General features: G+C 41.2%; 4 protein-coding genes across 5 annotated transcripts; 1 reads left to right on the top strand and 3 right to left on the bottom strand.

Moving 5' to 3' along the window:
- Positions 1–269: 269 nt before the first annotated feature.
- LOC135339861 (uncharacterized) lies at positions 270–5998 on the bottom strand. 2 transcript variants are annotated; one of them, XM_064536123.1, is made up of 7 exons: positions 5743–5997; positions 2822–2924; positions 2527–2693; positions 1681–1771; positions 934–1016; positions 715–841; positions 270–591 (listed from the first exon to the last, which is right to left on the bottom strand). In XM_064536123.1, exons 1-7 carry the CDS (start codon positions 5871–5873, stop codon positions 517–519), a joined length of 777 nt encoding a protein of 258 aa, XP_064392193.1. In that variant the 5' UTR covers positions 5874–5997; the 3' UTR covers positions 270–516. The 2 variants fall into 2 exon arrangements, with proteins under 2 accessions (XP_064392193.1, XP_064392194.1); XM_064536124.1 differs by lacking the exons at positions 270–591; positions 715–841; positions 934–1016 and adding an exon at positions 1060–1573 and having other exon boundaries at positions 5743–5998.
- A 3287-nt stretch (positions 5999–9285) lies between these two features.
- Positions 9286–12864, bottom strand: LOC135338903 (NACHT, LRR and PYD domains-containing protein 12-like). The gene is made up of 3 exons (XM_064535000.1): positions 12763–12864; positions 12162–12500; positions 9286–11889 (listed from the first exon to the last, which is right to left on the bottom strand). Exons 1-3 carry the CDS (start codon positions 12785–12787, stop codon positions 9380–9382), a joined length of 2874 nt encoding a protein of 957 aa, XP_064391070.1. The 5' UTR covers positions 12788–12864; the 3' UTR covers positions 9286–9379.
- Positions 12865–12879: 15 nt separating this feature from the next.
- On the top strand, positions 12880–15507 carry LOC135339737 (carbohydrate sulfotransferase 11-like). Its single transcript, XM_064535996.1, has 5 exons — positions 12880–13120; positions 13528–13583; positions 13827–13983; positions 14176–14274; positions 14838–15507. The coding sequence occupies exons 1-5, from the start codon at positions 12970–12972 to the stop codon at positions 15464–15466; spliced, it is 1092 nt and encodes a 363-aa protein (XP_064392066.1). The 5' UTR covers positions 12880–12969; the 3' UTR covers positions 15467–15507.
- Positions 15508–15571: 64 nt separating this feature from the next.
- On the bottom strand, positions 15572–23654 carry LOC135338833 (wings apart-like protein homolog). The gene is made up of 20 exons (XM_064534912.1): positions 23272–23654; positions 22302–23028; positions 22129–22189; positions 21751–21926; positions 21455–21590; positions 20512–20930; positions 20092–20225; positions 19793–19904; positions 19489–19570; positions 19128–19348; positions 18868–18982; positions 18563–18687; positions 18400–18476; positions 17768–17948; positions 17502–17549; positions 17236–17448; positions 16957–17093; positions 16738–16898; positions 16158–16342; positions 15572–15978 (listed from the first exon to the last, which is right to left on the bottom strand). Exons 1-20 carry the CDS (start codon positions 23562–23564, stop codon positions 15916–15918), a joined length of 3666 nt encoding a protein of 1221 aa, XP_064390982.1. The 5' UTR covers positions 23565–23654; the 3' UTR covers positions 15572–15915.
- Between the last annotated feature and the right edge of the window lie 15 nt (positions 23655–23669).

The raw sequence follows: 23669 nt of genomic DNA on the forward strand, positions 1-23669 counted from the left end.
TAATAATTAATGGTAAAATGTCATGAGAATATATAAAACTACAGCTAAACAATCATGTATGCTACTATTTACTGCTCGCGGTATTGCCATATTTAGTAGTGGCATAAGAGGGCGGCAAGCGAAAGCGAGTGACCCCTATGGGCAGTATCGGCCACACATTTTTAATGTACGAGGGACATTGGCCAGTAGGCCTTCCACTGGAATAGTAATTCAGTTCTTGTGTTTTTGATCATTATTTGGAGGTGTCCTTTACTGGGAGTTATCATAGGTTGTGTTACACCAAAATGTGTTTAATAGGGTATTATAGAGACAATAAATAAAAGTAAACTGGTACTAACAAAACTTTTCACAACGTATATTAGCAAGTAAATACTTCCTTAAGGTAAATGAACTGGTACTAACAAATGTAAAAATGTCATGAGAATAAAACTACTCCAGCTACGTAACAATCATGTATGCTACTATATACACGCCTCTAACAAGAACAGCAGTATTATAATGGTTGCACCCCACTTGCTAACTAAGTGAACTGTATGTGTTCTTTTTAATGCATCCACCCGTACACGGTTGAAACGTGAACAAAAACCCATCCTGCAGTGGTGTGGAAGAGCATCAATTTAATTATGCACATCATTCACCATAAAGCCAACTTGTTAACTAAGGGGACAGTTCATCATGCACATGCTAGATTCTGAAATCAAAGCGTACTTATACCTTGATAAGAAAGGGGAGATCTTTCCAGAAGGTGTAGTTGGGAACCACCTCAATTCCACGTGCACCCTTGACTTGGAACATGACGATTGAACCAATAATGAAGTACGCTATCACTGCTCCTAACACCCTACAGAGCATACAGTCATCATATATCAATGGGTGACTTAACATTTACAATTGTGAGGTTTTATTAACTACAGAGATAGGGCATCGACTCACAAACATATTAAGACAATCCCAACAGGTCCAAGAGGTATGCTGGCAGGAGCAGTATCACCAGGTGGGATGTTAGCATTGAATTCCTGCATGTGTTTGTTGACAATCTTCTCATGAAGTACAGTATAGTGGGAAATTTTTTTTTTTGAAATTGGGCGTGCGTAAATGCGCCACAAAATGTTTGACCACACCCCTATTACATGCTAGTGCATCACAGTAGGTCTAGTTACATATTGCACATCATAATTATAGACAGTACTAATGTGATGATGTCATTATTCTATAAAATTTGAGGGGGGGGAGGTTCACCCCAGCCCCCCCCATTAGATGAAACCCTGACGTTCATTACAGCAGTTCAACACTCTTACTCTTATCTACTCTTGCATATATTCATACTCAAAGCAATGAGCCAGAAACTTGAGTCTCAAACTTCGAGTGGTTGCTACACTTTCCTTGGTTTTTTTATTATGAGATAAACGATCAGGAATACAAGAATGAACTAAAGTGCTGACTCAGCGGGTTGAAGAAGGTTGAAGGCGAATTCGAGGCCAACACTGTTTGCATAGCATATGTTCAGCCGCGGTTTAAATCGTGACCAACCTCCTCTGCATGGGTTACTATAAAAATAATAGTACTTCCAGCACTACAAAGGCAAGAGACAAAGGTAAAAGATGACTGTATGAATTGAAGTGTACTGAGTATTGAAGTTCATAATAATTAGTGCCATATAATTATACTATAAATACTTACATAGTCAAGTTCTTCAGGCATGGAATTCTCTCCAGAGAATACAAAGGACGGACCAAATTGTGTTGTCAGTGTCACTGATATAACCCCTTTCCTGGCAAAGCATGCATTATGATAATGGAATACTGTATAATTATATGTATGCTTGATCAGAGGCCGCGGCTACTAAATGGCTGGCAGAGGAGACCACTGTTTAAGAGAGGCGTTTATTAACTTCAGCAAATTTAACAACCTTTAGTTACCGTATAGCGGGTATATTTCGAGGGTATAAATGTTTGTGGTTTTCGCAGATTAGGCATGAACCGCAACATTTATAGCCGCGAATTTAATAAATCCACGAAAACCTTTCTAAAGGCATTTCCGCGAAAATTTATACCCTCAAAATATACCCGCTATACGGTACACTGTCATCAGAAGTTATTTTTACCAAAAACTCGAACTCTGCTTTTCAAAAGCACTAACAAGCTGCTACCGTAGATACCAGTATTAATATGGCTGCCACGTACAGAGACATAGCCTAAAAGTTCCACCGAGGCTATTATTTGAGTGCACACTCAAATAGTAGCCTCGGTGGAACTTTTAGGCTGCACAGCTTTTATACAAGAGCAGTCTCTAATCAAGCATATACGGTATATGTACAAATGTTTTATTCATCTATATGCCTCAGAGCCTAGTTGCAGAAGTACGTATATACGGTCAAGCTTTTGTGTTTGTGCGTGTGCCTGCCTGTCTGCATGCACGTAAATGCCTGCAAAATTGATTTAGGCGCCTTAAGGTGTTGTATAGGGAATAGACAACCACTCATGTAGTAGGAACATAATTATGAAGGATTATGGTGTTTACACATACCTTGGTTTCGGTGGGGTATCAAACGTATTATCTCCACCTCCGTACGTCACTGTGTAGTGGCTTGTGTCGGATTCATTCGCAAATTTCCAGGCAACATTACCACTACCGGAAGCTCCAATCACAACGTATGCACTCTCAGTAGTATCAGTTGGGTCCATTTGGCAAAGCTATATACTTGTAGTAATTTTAGAGGATATGAAAGTGCTATGTACAATTTACGAAAGCTGGACAAAAAACAATGGGAAAGATGTTCTTGAAAGTCAAGCAAGCAATACCCATGCAGGTTTCCACTCACCACAACAGACTTGTTTGTATTCCCACAGTCTATTTTGGCACCACATGGAGAGAACGTGTACGTATACTTCTTGCCGTCGTTGTCTTCCGACGAAAATATAAAACTGCATTTAGAAAGTAGAGTCATAATTAAGTTAATATAAAGTTTTCTGTTCTGTTTACGTAGTACGTTTTTGGTTTGTTAAAGTGTTACAATTTACCGTTGCCCCGGTACAAGTACATTTTGCAGATAAGTGTTGTAAAACAGTAAAACGAGCACGAGTATTGTGGCTAAACTGCATGGTTATGTCTAGCTGTATGTTTAGCTCTAGATCTACAACAAAGACATAAAACATTATCATTCGCTAGGTTCTTCAACTTTTGGACAATTGCAGTCGCTATGAATCCTATCTCTGCTCTGCAAGGTTAGAAAACGCTAGTTTAATAGCTAACAGCTAGCTGCATGCGGCCAGAGTACAGAGTATAGTCTAATCTGGCACTCTGAAGTTTGTTCACCTCTATATACCAGTCGTTTGGTTTGGCATAAATTGCTAGCTTGATCTTTACTGTACAAGACTCGCCCTGAAATATGGCCACTCGCTATACAGGTCAGTTTTGGCTGCCCCAAACTAGGTTTTTAATGCCTTTATTATGGGCAGATACGACGTTTTGGGTGTGGTTTGGTAGATAAAATTGTGGACTACACTTAAATAGAAAGCACAATGATCCATTATTCGAGAGAGAGAGAGAGAACCGAAAAATTAGTCATTAGATTCAAGGTAGAGTCGTTTTTTAGCCGCGGCTATTTTCTGAAATGCATGCAGCCACCTCACTATTCCGGCCAAACTGCACTGTCCCAAGGGTATGGAGCATGGCCCTGAGGTACACGCATAGTAGGTTCGAAGTTGTGAGTGATTCAACTGAGGTTACGCTATGTCAATTCCAATTCGCTAAGTTAATTCCATTTCGCTACAATGTACTTCAATTCGAGGGTACGGCAATTCAACTGAGGCTCGTCAGATCGCGGGTACGGCAGTTCGTTTTAGGCTATCACACTCAACATTTTTCGCCATTGACAATGGCATTGTTTACATTATAATAATACACAATGTAGGCCTACATTCATTGTTCCTGGTTGTCAATGTCAATCTATAGACTATTCTATTGACAATCAGCTTGCTCTGGGCATATACTATGAACATTGTAACTGTGTGATTTGACTGTCTGAAAACTAAGAAAAGTGGCTCTGTTTGCCAGACTCTCTCCCCTGGGAGGAGTCTGGCATCAAAACTAGATCTCTCTAGGGTTTAAAATGGATTTTCTCACACGTGGGGATGAGCGCGCATGCATGCGCATACATACACAGAAATAAGGGGTGTGTCTGTAAAAGGTCAAGTTCACAAAATAATGGCTACTACAGCTTAGCTAGCTTTACAGCTCTTTTCTGACTCATAGTAGCTAAACTAACAAAAGCATGAAAAATCGCTCTGTGTTACACTAGCTACTTGACAAAAATCAAGATTATATTTTCTTCGTTTCCAAATGAAATAATATACATAGGGAACCTGAAGAGGAAGTATGAAATGCTAGACAAAGATAGGAGTGGTCCTTTAAAGTAAAGACCAAGGAGAAACAAATCAGTAGAGGAGTAGATCTACATAGATAAATCTGTGCTAAGCTAAGTATTAGCATTGTTCAATGTCACAATGATGGATTGTTTTGTATGATTGCAGTGATCATGAATGGTGTGTTCTATCCATGGTGTGTTTATCGTAGAAATCAAAGCTCCAGAAGACTCCCAGAAGCTTACAGACCATCTCTCTGGCAGTCAACTTCTTCTTCAAAATGAAATACAAACTCTTCTAATTGCAGCGCCACTCCAATAGAAGCACCAATTTTACAAAATAATTTTTATTTTACTCCAATTTTGCCGCCGGTTAGGTAATTAGAAAATAAATTATTAGCCTTAAATCGAGGCTACTTGTACAACTGATTACTGTTTTAGCCTCGTGGAAACCTACTATTTTTGTTAATTTTATTGCTAGACATATCACTATATAAGTGCCAAACTGGAAGTTTTTCCCTTGTTCTATTTGTGCACCACGAAAATCACACAATTATTTTTAGTGGCACTGTAATTAGAAGAATCTCTAGCAGTATTAGCTGTAGTCAAGCGAAGGCAACAAAGATTGAAAAGAGGGCAAGGCACAGATAATTCTCAAATTTACCAATCCGTTTCCTTTTCTATCATAATACCGTAAAGCGGGTTATTTTCGAGGCACTAAATTTTCGCAGATTGCCCAAACTAAAGTATTTCGAGGATAGCGGTTCAAATGACCACACCCCTACAGTAAACCAAGTTTTCGAGCCACTAAATTTTCATGTTTCTGGGTCATCCTCGAAAATAACCAGTTTTACGGTACCATATACGTATACAAAATATCCTTAAAACTGCATCACAAACGATTAACAATCAATAGTACTCGTGGAATAAGGGATTATCATAACAAGCACTGGCAAGGTTAACCGCACGTTCGAATACGCCTCGTGCAATTAGTATCCTTGCCATTGCTTGTTACTCGTGCTATTAATCCCATATTGCACTCTTAGCCATACTATTAATTATACTAACTATACACTTTGGCGAATGAGTCATTTGAACTGACTTGGCGGTTTTTAATTTGGCATCTCAGGCATGGCTACTACAGCAATGATGTTGTATCCAACGGTTATAAATTTGGCGATCATAAATTTTCAAACTCCAAAAGTAGCGATCTCTGACTTCGTTAAAAGTGTCGCCTTAAAATAATACTCTTTTTTACGGGAGGCCTTCAAATTGGTCAGTTTAAAATTTGAATTAACGAAATTGTCCGCTAGATCAATATGGTAGTAAACATGTACGATCTATAGCAATTTGCTTCACCATTGATCAACTCAACTTACGGATATTTTAACTTGCCCTCCCAGCTTAGGCCATTGGCCATGCAATAGCAGGGATTTGTACAATCAGCCTTAAATTCAGCATTAACACTGGCTAGAGCTAGGACCACCACAGACAGAATCTCAAACATCATTTGGACGACTTGTCACTTCTCGCTTGCACTACTATAGCTCTTTACTATACTCTTAAGTCTTAAACCGCTATCTAAATCTCTGGTTTCATGTCAGGCCAGATAGACCACAGACTGATCATGTGATTGATTAGTCTCGTTCCCGGTCAGGTGGTAAACCATTGGTAAAACCATAATGGTAATGACACCTTTACCAATCATAACTTAACTGTGGCAAACCATGCAAACTTACTGATGAGCAAACGAATAATATTATGTGTACATGTACGTGGAAGTGAAGCTCAAGTGGCTGGTCTCTGTCTGCGTGTGCTGCTTGTCCTGATCGAGGGCACACCTGTCCACAGATGTGGTCCATGTGGAACATCTGAACATACTCCATGAATCGAATGGGAGGAAGATTCATGAGATTCAAGGTAGTGTATGGTGTGTATGGTGTGTAGCAAAGGCGGTCCAACAGGCGCAGTGCAGCTCAAACAATTAAGCTTTTGATTAAGCAATAACTAGCCACTTACGCCCCCCTCCCCCCCCCATGTCATACCATATAGCAGGTACAGTAGACTCTCGCTATTCCGGCTCCCTGAAGTACGGCCACCTCGATATACCGGCCATTTGGCTTGGCACGGAATGCTAGCTATATGTTTACTGCACAAAACTCACCCTGAAGTACAGCCACTCGCTATTCCGTTTACCGGCCGCAGTGCTGGCTGTCCCAAACAGGGTTCTCAATGTAATTTTATACGTGTATTACGGCCGCGTTTTGGGTGTGGTTTAGCAAATAAAATTGAATTACACTTAAATAGAGAACAAAATGATTCATTATCCTACATTATCCTCGAGACAAGAACCGCAAAAGTAGTCATTAGATTTGAGGTAAGGTCGTTTTTAAGCCGCGGCTATTTCCTGAGATACAGCCACCTCGCTATTCCGGCCAAGCTGCATGGTCCCAAGGGTGACCGGATTAACGAGAGTCTACTGTATATTTCGAGGGTATAAATGTTTGTGGTTTTCGCGGATTAGGCTAGGCATGAACTGCGAATTTAATATTGCATGCATGCATGCTGCAAAAAGGTGATATTTCACGAAAATTTAATCAGCGAAAACCTTTCTAAAGGGATTTCCGCAAAAGTTTATACCCGCTATGTACCATAATGCGTATTACTAGAATGTTTTACGAGCATCAAACATATATATGCAAACTTGTCGAGGGATATGATCAATTCGCAACAATCAAAATTGCAAAATCTAGTAAAAATACACACAATCTTTGCCAGAACGCTATAGTTAGATTGCAAAGGTCTACCATGATTGGGCACATTCGCAAAGGTTTTTCACCTGCAAAATTCTAGTAATACGGTATACGGTATGTTTTTGCTTAAGCTACTGTGTAGTCGATTTAATTAATTAGAAATTTGTGTTTTTCTCGATTAATTTGACATCTTCAACTACACATAATTTATGCGCATGCGCACATTAATTAATCACACATGGCGTCATTTGAGTGGCAAGGATCAGCAATAATCAAGAGGTGGCATCATGCAGAGGAGGGAGGGGGACGAGAAACTAATAATTGAGTTTATATGGCCTTACTCATGTGTAAAAACGTCTCATTTGCTTCACTTTTGCAGTGTATACAGTGTATGTACTGTTGTTGCCATTGTTAGCAATGTACACTCTATCTAGGTGCATGTCTGTTTTCTGTGTCACAGTTACTAGCAAAGAGTGTGCAGACAAAATATTCATTTTGTTTTGTTTACACTCAGTGAGTTAAGACGATGAGGCCGGAGCAGTCTGAATCAAACCGACTATAACTGGCCATGCAGAATAGAGGTGAGTACGTGCACACAGTTGCCGCCTGCAGTCTATACAGTATACAGGCCGGGGTAGACACTGCAATAAGGCAATAATTGTATACCTACCCTTGGGTTCACACTGTTGCAAATTTTATGTATGCTAGCTATAACTGATACCCGTCAAAAAATAAAATAAAGCCGTATCCCTGCATCAAGAAAAAGGCGTGAGAAACAATTAGGCCTTGGCAAGTTATAAGTTATGCTCCCTATTATTGGAAATATTGAAATTATCTGACCTCCCCCCCCCCCCCTCTAGGACTATAGTGTGATTCAGACGACTCTGGACGATGTGTTCATCCACTTTTGCCAAGGCAACAGAAAGAGTGAGGAGTGAGGCTTGAAAGTCAGTGGAACCATAGATAATTAAGGCAACAGATCTCAGGTTCACATACAAGTGTGATTCAAACGACTCTAGACAATGTGTTCATCCAAGGCAACAAAAAGAGCGAGTAGTGAGGCGTGAAAGTCGGAATCTTAGTGGAACCATAAATGGATTAGCAACAGATCCACATAATTATATATACATGTAAGCTGCACATAAAATGCATTAACTGAGGTAGCTAGGAGCCGTGTTTTACTGGAGCCCTAACCCCAGGGGAAACACAACTTTTATGGCTGTTTTGGCAAATTCGGATACCCCCAAAACTTATATTCCATGCCCCATGATCATTTGGAAATGACAAAAATTTCTATTTTGATGATGATGCTATGGTGGAACTGATGGTTGACGTCATACCATGTGACATGACTGAGATTGTTCACAATTGAGACTACAACACTGTAACTGTAAATTTGTATAATAATAAAAAAAGTGTATTACAGTATCTGTTTCTGTGTATTATGTTCTTGCAGAAGCACATAAGCACATTAATGTGCTTCTGGTTCTTGTTTATTCCAAGTCTGGTTTTTCTCCTACATATCAAATGATATTATTATGCCTCGAGGCGTAGCCACACGAGGGATACGGTAAAGCTGACTGTGTGTGTCTGTTCCCGCTGTAACTGCTCGACGGTTGCAATGCGACGAAAACTAACAGCTTCTACATGTATAGGCTTCTAGCCACGTTCTCTTGGATTTTGTTTCATGGATTTGCAGACTAAAGCTTCTTTCTCAAGTTATTGGTCAAAATTATGTGATTTGTTTAACGCCTGCTAACGCACTGCCAATCCTATGTAAAACCTACCTGTTTCACTTGAATGAACCTCTCCCACAAAAAGCCTTGCTTACAAATTGTCCTTTACAATGGTTTTAGTTAGACCAATCTTATCACACATTAATTATGACTCTTTTGGCTAGACACACTGTGTGTAACGGGTAATTTTTGTTTGAACACAGTGATTTTCATGACTAAAAATTTAGCGTTTCGGTAAATCAAATTTACACCATCATTTATAATCTATAGACCAAGTTAACCGTGCATGTGCTATCAGAATGGGATTATGGGACTATAATTAGATTAATTATTCAATGATTCGTTCTTGGCACACATGTCCACCATTTATTGCTATTTGAATGTTGATTATTCATTAACACTAGCTAGCTGCATGAACATCATTTTAGGTTATTGTTGTGTAATGTGCCAACGTACAAAAGTACGTTAAATGGTCATTGATATAGAATAAAATCAACAATTGTCAAAAATTAAAATCATGGTCCAGATTAGATTGCAATCTCAGGTAGTCCATTTCTCTTCCTCTCTTTGTTAGTGTCCCTGAATACTGTCTTGATACTGGATTTTAGGTGGCCGGGTATGTACAATCGTGTCAGTTCAGAGCAGTGGATGGTTAGATGTCTGGCAAGCGTCTTCATTCCATCTTCTGTTATTGAGTAATTACCGTTGATGTATAGTGTTTCAATTTTGCTGGTCAGTCCAGTTGATAGCTCCTTGATACTCGCGTCAGTCAGTTTACAGCGACTCAGATCCAGTGTTTTCAGATTCTTATTGACAGCAAGCCCAGCAGCAATGTGGTAACAGCTAGTCACTGTGTTTATAGACAAATAAACACGTTCGAGGGAATTGTTTGTAAAAAGTTGATAGAGGGCAGCTCCATTGTCGTCTGAAATAGTCAGTGAGCAATTTTTCAGGTCCAGTCTCTTTAATGATGTGCTAGTTGACAAGGCCTCACAAATACTCTTCAGTTCAGTGTTACCAATAACATTGCCTGACAAATGGAGGTGTTCAAGAGTATTGTTTGTGCTCAGTAGTCGAGGGATTGCTCCGTGATCGTCGAGAGATAGTGAGCATTCAGAGAGATCGAGATACTTTAATGAGTTGCTTTTAGTTGATAAGGCCTCACAGAGTGTGCTAAGTCCACTGTTGCCAATGGCATTATTAGACAAATACAATTTAGATATAGAACTAGTGTTCTCAATCACCTCAGCGATGTGGTGTATCCCTTCATGAATATCATTACTAGAAAGATTAAGACTAATTTCGGAGTGAGAGTGTAAACACTTGGAGAATCCTCGGGCCAGAAATTTGCAGCCTTGGTCACCAATAGAGCAATTTCTGAAGCTAAGTGTGAATCCATTACTGGTGTTGGAACAAACTGATGCGAAATATCCAACAGAGAGGCAGTCTATAGGATTCATTGTAGTGTAACCAAGATGTAGATTGTGATTAAGAAGATTAGCCACAAACACACACAGTGACAAGTCTTCAGCTTCGTACAAACAATTGATGAGCGACAACAACAGGATCTTCGGCTCATTATACTTATCTTTCTCATTTTTGACAAACTTTCTGACCAGATCAAAAACAGTGGCTGGAACTGGACACAAGAATCGAGGTAGCAAGCTGAGAATTGGTCTACTAGTTCTCAGTTTGGTGATGCCAGCATAAAACTGGAAGACTGCACTGAATCGAGGATTACCAAACAGCTTCTGGAAGACAGCAATTTGTTGCTTGGAAGACATGAGAGAGATGTGGATTGCTGCTAGTAGCTCTTGAATAGACAGGTGGAGAAAGCAGTAGTAAACCAGAAGACCATCGCTAATGATACTGGGAACAGTTTGTAATAATCCAACGTTTGAAATGTCCTTCGGAATTAATAGAGCGGCCAAATCACTATCAGTAAATGTCGCTTTGTTTTGTTCAATGCCGTGATATGCAAGTTGACATATATGTACAGACTGTGTTCTGATATCTGAGGGCAGTGAGTCTGGGGATGTGATGTCTCCCACTGGAGTGGTCTTCCCCAATCTATCCTGGAGGTATCTCTTGAGAGAGCTCTGAACAACTGATGTGAATATCCCGTGGTTGGATGTTGGGAGGGAGTGGTTATCAGAAAGAAAGCAATTAACGATAATGGAAGCATTGAGGGGGATGTAGCAGCTACCTTCTACCACTGGGTTCTCTCGAATTCTCTCCAGTAGAGTCTGCACAGCTTGTGAGTCACCTTCCAGACACTCGGCGAGGTACTTTTCTAGTTCATATGGAGTGAACCCCAACACCTCCACCCTGGATGAGACTAGTGGGTGGAGCTCAGCCGAAGATGACGGTCGAGATGTTATAATCGCAGCTGATTCGTGTAGGGCTCCTTTTTGTGACATGTCTGGTCGGATTAGTTTGTTGATGATCGATTCTCTAGGGAGGTCAGAAGGAAGTTCATCCCATCCGTCTAGCACCCACAGTACACCTTTGCCGTACAGTGATTGTATTACTGCCTCTGTCTCATTAGCCACGGCCGTATTGATGCAGGGAAGTATGTCAGCAATTTTCTTTGCTTCTCTAACGAGGGGATCTCTCAGTCTTACGAGGATTGCAATATAGAACTCTTGGAACAGTTTTCCCTCTGCCCACTCCTGACAGATGTGTAGAGCAAGGGTGCTCTTGCCAGAGCCAGGAGCTCCTTCAATCAACACAAAGTTTCGTTTATTTCCAATCTCAGAGAAAATGTTTATCAAGTCCACTGGAGTCTTTTGAACTAAAATATCGTCGATTTTTCCTGTGATTGATAGTCTAAAAAATTCATCATCGATTCTTCCTCTCTGTATTTTCTCCTTCTGAATCATGGCCAGTTTGAAAACTTTGTTTGTTGGGACAGGAGGCCATTGTGTGGCTGATGTAGATACTTGTGCTCTGTAGCGACTTTGTAGGTAGTCCCTGTACGATGACAGCTTGTGGTTCAGCAGGACCCTCTCTCGGGAGGGGGGACACGAGGTGGAGCCTGGGGAAACAAAACAATAGGTGATTACCGTTCCTAGTGATAGTATTATCTTAACGCAGAATTGCATGTGTACGTGTAACAATAGCGAGTTGATAGTCCCTTATTTAGTTTCAATCAGTCCCACAACGTATGGTATCACAATGGCCACACTACTCACATTTGTCAAGTACAATAGAAAAGTACAATGTACGTGTGTACAGTAGCGAGTTGAAGAGCGGTCGCAACTTAATTCCATGACGTAACACTCAGTGCACACAACAATTCAGACTCACACTTGTCAGACAAGTACTTGCACACTTGAACAGCAACGTCTCCTTTGAGCAGGGAGAGTAAGATGAGTAGCAGAGCTTTGAAGGTGGCTTGTAGTTGGTTCTTGTTCTGCCAGTATTCTAGGGCAAGTCTCATTCCGGCTTGAGTGCGGTTTAGACGTGTTTTAGCCTTCACTTCGCTGACGTCAGTTTTCTGTCCAGGTGACAGCTCCAGCTTTTCAAGATAGTCATCAGTGTTATCGAAACATGCTGACACATCTGGTAGATCTGGTTCCTTTATTGCTGTATTGAGCTGCTCATCAGTCAGTTTCATTTCTGTCTTCAGATCATCAATAGTGAGCTCTGAGGGAATTCACCATTTATTTTAGCAGTGAGTCAGTAGACTATATCCAATATTTATGTATGTACAATCAAAGTGGTAGCTACTTACGTACATGGTGTAGACATAGATACTATAGTATCTATGGTGTAGAACCCACATGGGCCACAGTGCTATAGATAATAAGATATAGATCGCGAGCGCGCGAGCTAGGGCATATAATAATAATGTGTCATGATGTGTGTTAGAATCTATATGGAATCATGCTCTCATCCAAGGCCTTACCTTGAGTTTGCTCTTTAGCGGCCATTCCAACATCTAGGGTTTACTTCAGGCTAGCTAGCAAAAAAGGGGTGTATCTTGTTTTGCATCAGACAGGGAGGATCGTCAGGGTCAAAAGGTCTAATTGGTCAAAAGGTCTAATTAGTCATAAAGCTGCTTCCACGATCAGACTATGAACAGACGTAGACAGTCAAGCTGAAGTGTTAGGCGATGGCTGGTCCAGTGAGACACATTGTGCTATTTGTAGGGCTGCTCTCTGTCTGCGTGTGTCTGCTTGTCCTGAGGGTACACCTGTCCACAGATCTAGATGTGATCCATGTGGAACATGCAGTATTAATGAATGAGAGGAAGATTCAAGGCAGTGCGTTTATCAATATGTCAGTGTGTGTAGCAGTCTTGACAGTTGATTGAAATAAGCTGCTTAGACCAAAACCTGACAGGCTGTTGTGTGTGAATGCCCGAATTTTTCTATGCTAATCCATCCAGTATAATTATTATTGGAGCGAGCGAAGGGAGTCGGTCCCTACCTAGTCTTCAACGTTGTATGTATGTTTGGAATCATAGATCAATAACCCAGATACACAATTCGCGCACGCTCGCCCCCCCACAATGTTGTACATTCTCCTAGTTAATTAAAATGAGTTTGGCTACGTACTATATACATCACAGTACGTCTACAATTATACTGTACATTAAGACTCGTTCTCTCAAGTGTGTGTAGCAAATGAGTGAATGTGCAGACAATACTATTTTTTTGGTTTACCTCAGTGAATGAAGACGTTTACGAGCAGTCTGAATCAAACCGACTAAAGGCCAGAATAGAGGTGTGTGCACACATATTTGCTACCTGCAGTCTATACAGTATACGGGGTAGACACTGCAAATAATTATTACTGAAGCAGAGAAGAGAATGATGGCTATATGTGGTGTCTTTAAATGCTCACAGTAATTGTGTGCTCTCCATAACATATGAGCTATTGTTCGTTGGTAGTGCAGCACTTGTTGCGATTATACGATTTGTAAAATTGAAGGTTGTGTACAACTCTGCACCTGTATATTCATACCAGGTCCAACGTAAGCTGGTGGATGAGTACTGTGCCCGCCACCCTACCCTGGGCTCAAGGCTCCACCTACCCAGCGACCAGGAGCAGAGGGAGCTGCTGTATCGACACTTGTTGTACGACGACCTCAGAGATATCATGTTCTGTTTCGTGGAGAAAATTGGTGAGAGGGATGGTAGTGTGTTAATGACTGTTAATGCTGTTACTGAATCTTGGCCCAGCCTGCATGTCCTTGGAATAATTATTTGCATTGTTTTAAGACTACTTACCGCTACTCATCCGTACCGTGAGCTGAGCTCCTATCGTTCCTGTACACTGACCTACAGTTACGTGCAACGTACACTCCTCTGTATAGGATGCACGGACATGAAGCGATTCATGTTCATTGCTGCTGGAGTGTTACCTGAAAAAACAGCCAGTCATGAGTGGGTGGATCTTAAGTATCTGGAGAAGGGTGAGTGATAGAACGGGGGAACTTTCATGAGTCAATAATAAGAATGCCTACATATATATAATTATATATAATTATATATCGTACGTATTACTACAAATGTTTACTGATTGCGATCAGTAAACATTTGCGAACTTTGCGATGGTTGATTAATTCGCAACAATATAAAATCCTAAAATTAATTATTACTAGTAAATACACACGATATTTGCTGGAATGCAGATCGCTAAGGGTCAATATTTCTGCTGATTTGGCTGATTCGCAAAAGTTTTTCACCTGTAAAATAACATTCTAGTAATACGGTATGCACTGTAAGTTGCATGCAGTGCGTATAGGTGTGATGATTAATTGGCTATACCCTCCCATCCTACTGTGTGCATGTGTTTACTTCATACCCTAGCTACGTCTCTGTGAAGGGGATCATATTAATTTTGTTCAATTAGTGTCAAGACTTCAAGTTTCGTGATGTTCATTGTACATGTACATTGTTATAGTAAGAACACTATAATTATAAGTGATTTGTGCACTGTACACCTATACTGCATGTGCTTGTTCCATTCTCACAGGAATAAAGAGAGCCTCTCTACTTAACAAAAACCTCACCGATTTCAAAAGAATTGAGAAGGTACGAGAATACTTCAAGTTCACTATTCTACGCCACCCTTTGGAACGATTAGTGTCTGGATTCAGAAACAAGCTGGAGCCTCCGCTAGTCGGACAGTCAGGGAAGTTCAATCTAATTAAGCAAGACATCCTCCAGAAACATCGAAATAAGGAATATCAGGAATGGCTCAAAAGTGATGACAGCTATCATATAGCGGTTCAATTCTCTGAGTTTATTGACTATTTTATAGAAATCAACAAAAACACTGTAAACCCACATTTCAAACCATACATCAATACTTGTCATCCCTGTACAATACGCTACGATTTCTATGGCAACTTTCGTAACTTTGGATCCGATATTCAATCTATAGCCGAAATGTTTGGACTGAGTTTCACCTGGTATAGAAATAAGAGTCTACACAGCACATCACAAGAAACGAGGGCATTATCAAAAACTTATTTTGATCAGCTCAGTCGAGATCCGAAATTGAAATTGTTAGAAGTTCTCAAGGACGACCTAGACTTTTACTATCATCTATACCCTGACGAGAGGCATGTTCAAGAAGAGTTCTTAAATCTACAGGTATGACTTGAATGTTTTTATTTCATGTTTCTCCGTCTCAATGTTAATTATTATTTGACTCTATTCTATAGCTTGCTTTGATAGTGAATGGTAGGTATAGGTCGATCTCTATTACACACATGAATCAGGTTTCAGGTTTCACACTGTTATAAAAATAAAAATAATTACTGTTACATACATGTACATAATCATACACAATGCATCGTGTATACAGAACTTAGCACTCAATTGTCAGTAATAATGGATAACAAAGGTACAAACTGGTGATAATATAAGAGCTGCATGAGGTATAGCCTAAAATGGTGCTTACCGGTATAATTATAGGTGAAGGATACAATGGTGCGGTGCATACATACTTCAATATAAATTCTAGAATTTGTGCACTGAGGAATAAATAACTGAGTTGTGATAGATGATTGACGCATTCAGGAGCTTTACATGTAATTTATAGTTGTTTAATTTAGTGCATCAAGATATCGAATTATGTGACGAATGGATTCCAATCCAGTTGTCGAGCCCTGCATGTGATAATAATACATGTACAACGTATAATTATATACAGTCATATGGAGGTAATTATCATGACTCGTGCAGGCTGCAGTATATACAATACATGACTGTACATGTATGCTAATTGCTGGCCACGTACTACGCATGCTATTGTACACTGTACTGTACAAGTGTTTTAATAGCTCACCGTCATATTCATAAAAGAGACGAACTTCCTCAGCATCCCAATCATCTCAGCGAAGCTGCCCGAGGGCAGAGTACCCTTCACAAACCCCTCAAGGTCACTGTTGCTCTTGACGAGGATGCCTACTAGCAGTGCCGTGTACGAGGCCAGCACCGAGTCTTCAAGATGGCGACCGGCTTGATGGAGCGCTGTGTGTGTGTGTGTGTGTGTGTGGGGGGGGGGGTAGGTTGAGATTTTATATACATGTATATAGTAGAATTACTGGCATAATTATAACTAAATAACCGTTAGAAGCACCACCTGCAAAACAACCATGTAAGGTCCAATGTGCATAATAACTAGCCTCGATTCCAGGCTGATTAAAATACTTTAATCAGCCTTGAATCGAGGCTAGGGTATAACTAGCCTCCCTCTAATGAAGAAAAGGAGAAGTGCGGTATAGGGCATAATCACAGCCACATAATTTAGGGCACCACCCATGAAGTCCAATGCATGCTCAAAGATTGCTATTACACTATACACCTGCTACATAGAAACCTTTACAATACTTACTTGCGTGTAAAATTTATGTTTGACCACTAACCTGTGTCAAACTCCTCCCTACTATATACCATTGGGTCGGTGGGAATGCTCTCATATGCCTCCTCCTCTGATTCATCAGAGTCTGTGGGCGGGAGGGTGGAGCCTTGGGAGCTCTGACTGTCCTGACTCTCCCTCAACACTGCTCCACCTTTCTGCGGCGATCTATTTATAAGAGAAAATGCAAATTAAATACAATTTCCGAAAAAAAGTATTTTTTTACTTTGCAGTTTTGAGTCTGTTGGCAAAAGTAGAACCGAGGTCCCTCCGGGCGGAGCTTGACCCTTGCCCTCGGTTGGGGACATACGGAGAGGAATGTGGGGAAGAGGCGAGCTGAGAGAGACGCTGGGGACTGGGGACCTGGGAGAGGGAAGGGAGTTATATGTCACTGTCTGCTTGATGTTGATTTACGTAAAAAGTACATAAACGATAAAATACATGTATACGATAAGCTCATTACATTACACATGTACAGCAATGAATGGAAGTAAAATTGACGTACTGCAATCGAGGCCGCTTCAGCCATCCTGTGATGCTTCAAGAACATGTCCATGAGAGCTTTCAATGCCGAGTCGTCTCCGTGGAAACCAATATTTTTTTGTACCCTCAGCAATTCATCATCTTTATCTTGCCCATGACCTTTGATCTTTGTCAACTCCAGCTGCCGTCGGTTCCGTCCGCTATGCTCAGTCAGGTTAATCAGTACACCAAGAGCCTGGCGAAAAACATATGAGTGATCACATGATAGATGTACACGTAAAAACTTACTGGCGCCATAATGTCAAACTGCTTTCCCTGGGGAAGGGAACTCGGAAGCTGCACGTGAAAATATAATTATTGCATAGCACGTACACACTATAAACATACACTATTAATAGTGCATCCACACACACACACCCTCACCACAAGCACACACACACACACACACCCTCACCACAAGCACACTCCCACACCCTCACCATGAGCACACACACACGCCCTCACCATGAGCACACACACACACCCTCACCACAAGCACACACACACGCCCTCACCATGAGCACACACTGGAGCAGAGCGTCTATGGCCCCCTCCTCACAGCCCACGCGATCACATCCTAACTCGTTCTCGTGAGTTAGATTCAGAAGTACTTTGAACACTGCGATGAGTGTTTGACACAGGACCTGACTAAGAGACTCTACAGATGACATCATGTTGAAACAAGCACTGATCAACCTGTAGTAGTGACAGTCAAAGCATTAATTGCTACTGTACATTTAGCAAGTAACAGGAAACTCTGAGGCTTGAACAACGTTTCAGAACGCATTGAAAAGTGGAATTGTCATTCACTGCATATAACAAGAGAAACTTTTTGATGGTACAATGTAGTTCAAAAGCTACAGTCAAACATTGTGGGTCGTCAGGGTGGTCTTAGGATGAATTTTGAGGTTGCCTTTGCATATACTCAGTCATACAGTACAACTAGTGCCTGAATGCAAATTTTAGGGGGAGAGGGGGATATCCCCCTTGTATGACACCCTGGTCGTTCATTTCGAGCACAATTAAGTCATACAGTTCGTACATGTACATGTAGCTTTTTATCAACAAGTCACAAGCTAAGGGCTATTGTGTATTGTAAAGCAGTTGTCAATGATCGTACCAGTAGAGGGAGAGCATGCACACTCACTTTACGAGTCTGGTGATAAAGACGGATCCATCAAACACCACCAGGTAGTTCTGGTTGTCACTGCTCATCAGAGTGCACTATGGAAGACAGGTACACAATGTACATTTTTGGACTAATACACCGTAAAGTAGTACGATAATTTATGTGTCCACTATAAACTCACATTTTCTATGAGTTTTAGATATCTTTCAAGAGTGATCAATTTCTGACTGAGATGGTCATCCTGACTACACCCATTGGACGAGGTATTCGAGCGAACACCAGGTACTTCTTTAGAGCAGTCAATAGCTGTGGAATTATCATAGCACTGTCTGAGTGAGTAGCAGGAACATAGTTAATCCAGCGTTAGTGTTTTCATTGTATAATGGTGGGCACAAGCTGATCTCCCAAGCTCACACTATTCACCCAGGTAGCATTGTATTGTACACGCACGGGTATAATTTAATGTTGAGAGGTTTACATGCGTACTGTTGTTGGCTAGCTTGTCGAGGGCTCCTGAAGTTCGTAGATGGTTCCTCAGTGTCTGGGGATTGTGCTGTGGTGCGATGAGACTCGTGAGAGTCTCCCGGGCAAGCTCATTGATCTGCACATTGATACAGTAGTTACTTATAGAAGAAAATAAGTTACATCATTAAGATGTACACTTTGTACATACATTATGCATGCACAGTTAAATCGTATAAAAACTACAAGTATACATGCATGACTGTAATAAAAATCCCACTTACTGTGAAACTCTCAGCATCGACTTTGTACTCTGGTGGTTCCGAGTTTTGGACATTGTCTTCTTTTTCTTCTTGACTCCCTTCAGACTCTTCGGAGGGTTGCTCAGCAACAACCTTCTCCAGAATGGTTACGCATTTCTGTTTCATCTTAAGCATTTCTTGCTCGAGTTTGGGGTCGGAGTTTGAATTCCAAGAGTTGATCGAGAGCATTGACACTAGAGTTTCTAAAAATGAGGGAGAAAATAATAGGCTACATGTGTGTACATCTATTATAATACTGTGCTCGAGCAGGCAAGTATTAAGCTTCGATAAAAAGGCTACATAAAGTGAATGCCACAGGTACAGGTAAATGCAATGAACATACTAATTCCGCCTTTGGTCCAGTCAGAATTCAGCTTGTCTCTGGTTATCGTGTAGAAGAGTACAGCCGTGCACAGGCACAAGGTCTGCAGTGAGAAGTATCAAAAAGAAAATTAATGAACTGTTGATCGTTGGTACAAAATGATTATGATTTGCATCACACACTTATAAACTGTATGGTGGTGAGACAGCTACATGTACGTACATGTACTGTGTATACACGACTGAAGTATGCACTGTACTGTACGTGTTATAGTAATTACCCCACTGCCACCATACAAGCACAAAGGACAGTGCCCCCGACTCACAGGGTGCTCTAAACAGTCACTGAGCAGCGCCATGATCTTGCTAGTGAACCCTTGTGACCTCAACTGCTGGCTGAAGTCATTGTCCAGGAACTGATCGGCCAGATTCAGCGTGCTACATGTACATGCATGTACATAAAAGATGAGAGACAAATAATTTTAACACCCTACAAAAACTACTAGTCATAATTAGTTGGACAAACTGTACTATACAAGCAATATAAAGTGCACAAATGTTTTATTGATCCACGTATATACAATGGACACACACAGTGGTACATGTATATACTGCATACCCTTACCCGAGGCATCTTGACTTGAGGGGTGCTGCTGGTTTGATGCTCCCCAAGAGGTAGCGGACCTCATCAAAGAACTCCTGGCTCTCACCAATCTCCAGACACTCGCGGGCCTGGCGCACATTACGGACTATCGTGGGCTGTGGGGAGTGGTCGATGGGACAAGTGAAGCATTGTGTCGGTACTGTAGCTACAATGTACATACAAGTATATTGTACAGAACACACAGTGTGACAGAACACAAAGAAGTGCATGCTACATACATGGATTTGTTAATGTACAATTCTAATGTAGTAACTTGAATACTAATGCATGCAGTATGTGTGTAACATTTGACTTATACATGTAGCTACATTTTGTCATACTCATGAATAATTATGTTATCGTATAATTATAATTACATATAAGCTCTATGCATGCACACACCTCTTTGCTCTTATTACTGAGTGCTCGCTTGCTACCACCGGCAGCAGCCCCGGTCTCCTCTGCCATGTTCCTCACTTTGTACGAATATACCTGTTGAGATCGGCCATCCCCATCCGGCTCTTTGCTACCTTCAGGCTGATTGAATAACGAGTATTTGCGAGGTGCCTTGTTGGAAGTGGGTGCAGTAGGATTGTACGAATATACCCGTTGAGATCGGCCATCCTCATCCGGCTTTTTGCTACCTCCAGGCTGATTGAATAACGAGTATTTGCGAGGTGCCTTGTTAGAAGTGGGTGCAGTAGGATTGTACGAATATACCCGTTGAGATCGACCATCCTCATCCGGCTCTTTGCTACCTCCAGGCTGATTGAATAACGAGTATTTGCGAGATGCCTTGTTGGAAGTGGGTGCAATAGATCCTAAAGTGAGGAATAATACATTGCATGTATGAGAATCCTGTTTTATATACACGATGAACATTTTTGCATTAATTAATTTTGCTGCATGCAAACTCAAAGAGTGGGCACTACCACTGGTGACATCAATGCCACAAAGAGCTCCAAAACCTTCGTCCATGTACATACATGTGTACTCTCAAATAGACAGGGTGAGGATAAAAGTACACTCTTACCATTTCATTCCCCAAGTACATGGGGAACAAAGAGTGTAGGGGTACGCTATTAATATTTGGTCCCAATGTGTATGGGGACCAAATAGTGTAGACTCTACACAAAAAGCTGAAAATTTAGAGTGTTTAAAAGTGTAGAATTGTACCATCACAAATTAACACGCATGTACCTTATGTATGATACAAGTAAATGACCTTCTAGAACACAAATTGGTATTCCATTTTTGCTCAGCTACAGAGATAGAGTCGTTAACAAAGTGAGGCTCAAAGTGAACACTAATACTTGCACATTAACACACACACACGCAAACTTACGCTGCTGCGTAGATTGAGGTCGTGAGGTGGTGCGGTGAGATGAAAAGAGAGGGTGTTGTCGAGGCCAGGAGGCGGTTCGAGTGAGAGCGGAGACAGTCGGGGCGGAGGGGACGGAGGATGACTTCTTGAGTGGTGGCTGTGTGTGGAGTGAAGGGTATACAACGGTACATGTCTTACCCCGATGGAGTGACTAAACCGTGCATGGTGCAAATTGTCGGACAACAGAATCATTACAATTATATGCAGCACAAAGCACACCACCATAATGTATATTGAGGCACAGAGCTGTTACTTACAATTTCCGGCTCAGAATCAGAATCAGAATCAGAATCAGAATAGTCCCAGTTGGACTTAGATTTTGTCTTGCTTATAGGGCTTCTTGCTGCTGGGTGAGAAGATTTGATTGGAGAAGTTACATGTACTTTGACGTCAGAGCATAGTAGTGAAGGCTGAGACAAAGAGCTCTTAGAGTCTGTGTGCATGCAGTGTGTGTAGGTAGAGTGCACGATCAGTCTGTACAAGCACCACTGTTAGAGAAGGTAAAATATCGTACTCAGTACAATTCTTTATCTTATGTAATGCAATAGTACAGTGTGCAGAGACATAGATTTGTCGGCTACTGATCACTTCTGTCCACACAAACACTATAGTGCAGTAAGTACATGTACATGCACCTTTTGCAGGTAGAAGAGGGACGTTTGATTTCATTGTATTGTCGGCAGGGGAGATACAGAGCTGTGAGGGTGAATTGAATACACATTCAACAACATTGTATACTGTACAAAAAAAACATAATATATAAATGCACATTGATACAGAATTACACATTATTATGCATAAACTGGACCTTTTTCACAGGAGATTCCAGCAGCTCATCCAGAGGAGACTTGATAACCTCCCCAGTATTACAGCTAGACCTTGTCTCACTCGTCACTAACTGTGGATTCGAATCTTTGAGTTTTGGTATGATATTGGCCTCCACTCTCGGTCTCTTGGCCGAGTTGGACGTATATTTTGTGGAGTCTAAACGTTTAGCTCGCCGTGTGTTCGTGGTGCGTGTTGTACTGGTGTGAGTTGTGAGTGTGTGTGATGTTGAGTTTTGAGGGTTGCAGTCTTCAACCACTACCATGGGACTCTCAGTTTTGTCAGCCACCGAAGAGCCACCCCGGAAGTTTTGCCCGGAAGTTTCTTGCAAGTTAGTAGCTGCAGTTTTCTTCTCTGGAACGTCTGTCACTGGTGTGTCTGATCTCTCTATGGATGCTAGTCTTCTCACTCGCGAAGTCTTTGGTTGCTCTTTAGATTCTGCACTGACAGTATTCTTCTTTCGTGGTCGGTTAAGTTGCTCATTGCTCATTGATTTCGTTTTATTTTGTGATTTCACAGTTGTTTTGCCATTTTTCATACCAGGAGGCGGTTTACTGAATGGTACCCTTGGTTTCTGCACCTTGACCTTTGGGATGATATTGGTCTCATTCTCTCCATCACAGTCGTCAAAATCAAACACTTGAGTTTTACGACTGGCTGTTGCTTTTGGTGCTGCTGGCTTTCTGGTATACTTTTTTGTAGGCTTTGATCTATAATGGAAAGAAAGAATTACAAGTAAGCGTGCTCTTAAAGCAGACACACATATACACTGTGTTACTTTAAAATACGAACACATGTTTATATACATGTATACACCCGTACCCCACGGCTGTGGGTTGTTGTCCAGGAAGGAGTTTACAATGCTTTATCAGGTACCAACCTACTTGCATATTGGGCTGGTAAAAGGTGCTATAGTTCCTGTGTAGATACACTGAAGACCTAAATTAACTCACCTAGGAGAAAATGAGTATTCGTATCGTCTTTTTGACCAACTGGAGGTTTCTTTCTCTGTGGTTGCTTCCTCTACAGTTGATGCTTGAGGGGTAGAGCACTCTTCTGGAGCATGAGGTAAGCTGCAAGCTTTGGTTAGTATTCTTGATCTGACTTTAGGTTCAGGAAGGGAAATCTGACTAGCTGCAGGGGTGGATTCTTTGCTTGAAATCAACTCGTCAAAAAGTTCACTTGCGGTGGTGTCTCTGCTCGTTCTTGTACTACGCTTGGAATAGGAGGACCTGTAGGACGCCATTTATCTCTTTACAGACTACGCGCTAGACTAGACACTGGGATCTTACATTTCATTGTCATTTTGATTTGACATTACAATGTTATATTGGAGCACACCATGGACTGA

Source organism: Halichondria panicea, chromosome 1, assembly GCF_963675165.1.
Source record: "Halichondria panicea chromosome 1, odHalPani1.1, whole genome shotgun sequence".
NCBI lineage: Eukaryota > Metazoa > Porifera > Demospongiae > Suberitida > Halichondriidae > Halichondria > Halichondria panicea.

Excerpts from the sequence above, each read along its gene's own strand:
- LOC135339861 (XM_064536123.1), bottom strand. The coding sequence starts at position 5,873 with ATGATGTTTGAGATTCTGTCTGTGGTGGTCCTAGCTCTAGCCAGTGTT. Across the intron at positions 2,925-5,742 it reads GAGGGCAAGTTAAAATATCC|TTTTATATTTTCGTCGGAAG; the intron begins GTAAGTTGAGTT and ends TTCTAAATGCAG. Across the intron at positions 842-933 it reads GGGATTGTCTTAATATGTTT|GGTGTTAGGAGCAGTGATAG; the intron begins GTGAGTCGATGC and ends TATGCTCTGTAG.
- LOC135338903 (XM_064535000.1), bottom strand. The coding sequence starts at position 12,787 with ATGGCCGCTAAAGAGCAAACTCAAG. Across the intron at positions 12,501-12,762 it reads CGCTAAAGAGCAAACTCAAG|AGCTCACTATTGATGATCTG; the intron begins GTAAGGCCTTGG and ends GAATTCCCTCAG. Across the intron at positions 11,890-12,161 it reads CAAGTACTTGTCTGACAAGT|GCTCCACCTCGTGTCCCCCC; the intron begins GTGAGTCTGAAT and ends TTGTTTCCCCAG.
- LOC135339737 (XM_064535996.1), top strand. The coding sequence starts at position 12,970 with ATGGCTGGTCCAGTGAGACACATTGTGCTATTTGTAGGGCTGCTCTCT. Across the intron at positions 13,584-13,826 it reads GACTAAAGGCCAGAATAGAG|GTCCAACGTAAGCTGGTGGA; the intron begins GTGTGTGCACAC and ends TATTCATACCAG. Across the intron at positions 14,275-14,837 it reads TCTTAAGTATCTGGAGAAGG|GAATAAAGAGAGCCTCTCTA; the intron begins GTGAGTGATAGA and ends CCATTCTCACAG.
- LOC135338833 (XM_064534912.1), bottom strand. The coding sequence starts at position 23,564 with ATGGCGTCCTACAGGTCCTCCTATTCCAAGCGTAGTACAAGAACGAGC. Across the intron at positions 19,349-19,488 it reads CTGGACCAAAGGCGGAATTA|AAACTCTAGTGTCAATGCTC; the intron begins GTATGTTCATTG and ends CCTCATTTTTAG. Across the intron at positions 17,094-17,235 it reads CTGAAGCGGCCTCGATTGCA|GTCCCCAGTCCCCAGCGTCT; the intron begins GTACGTCAATTT and ends TCCCTCTCCCAG.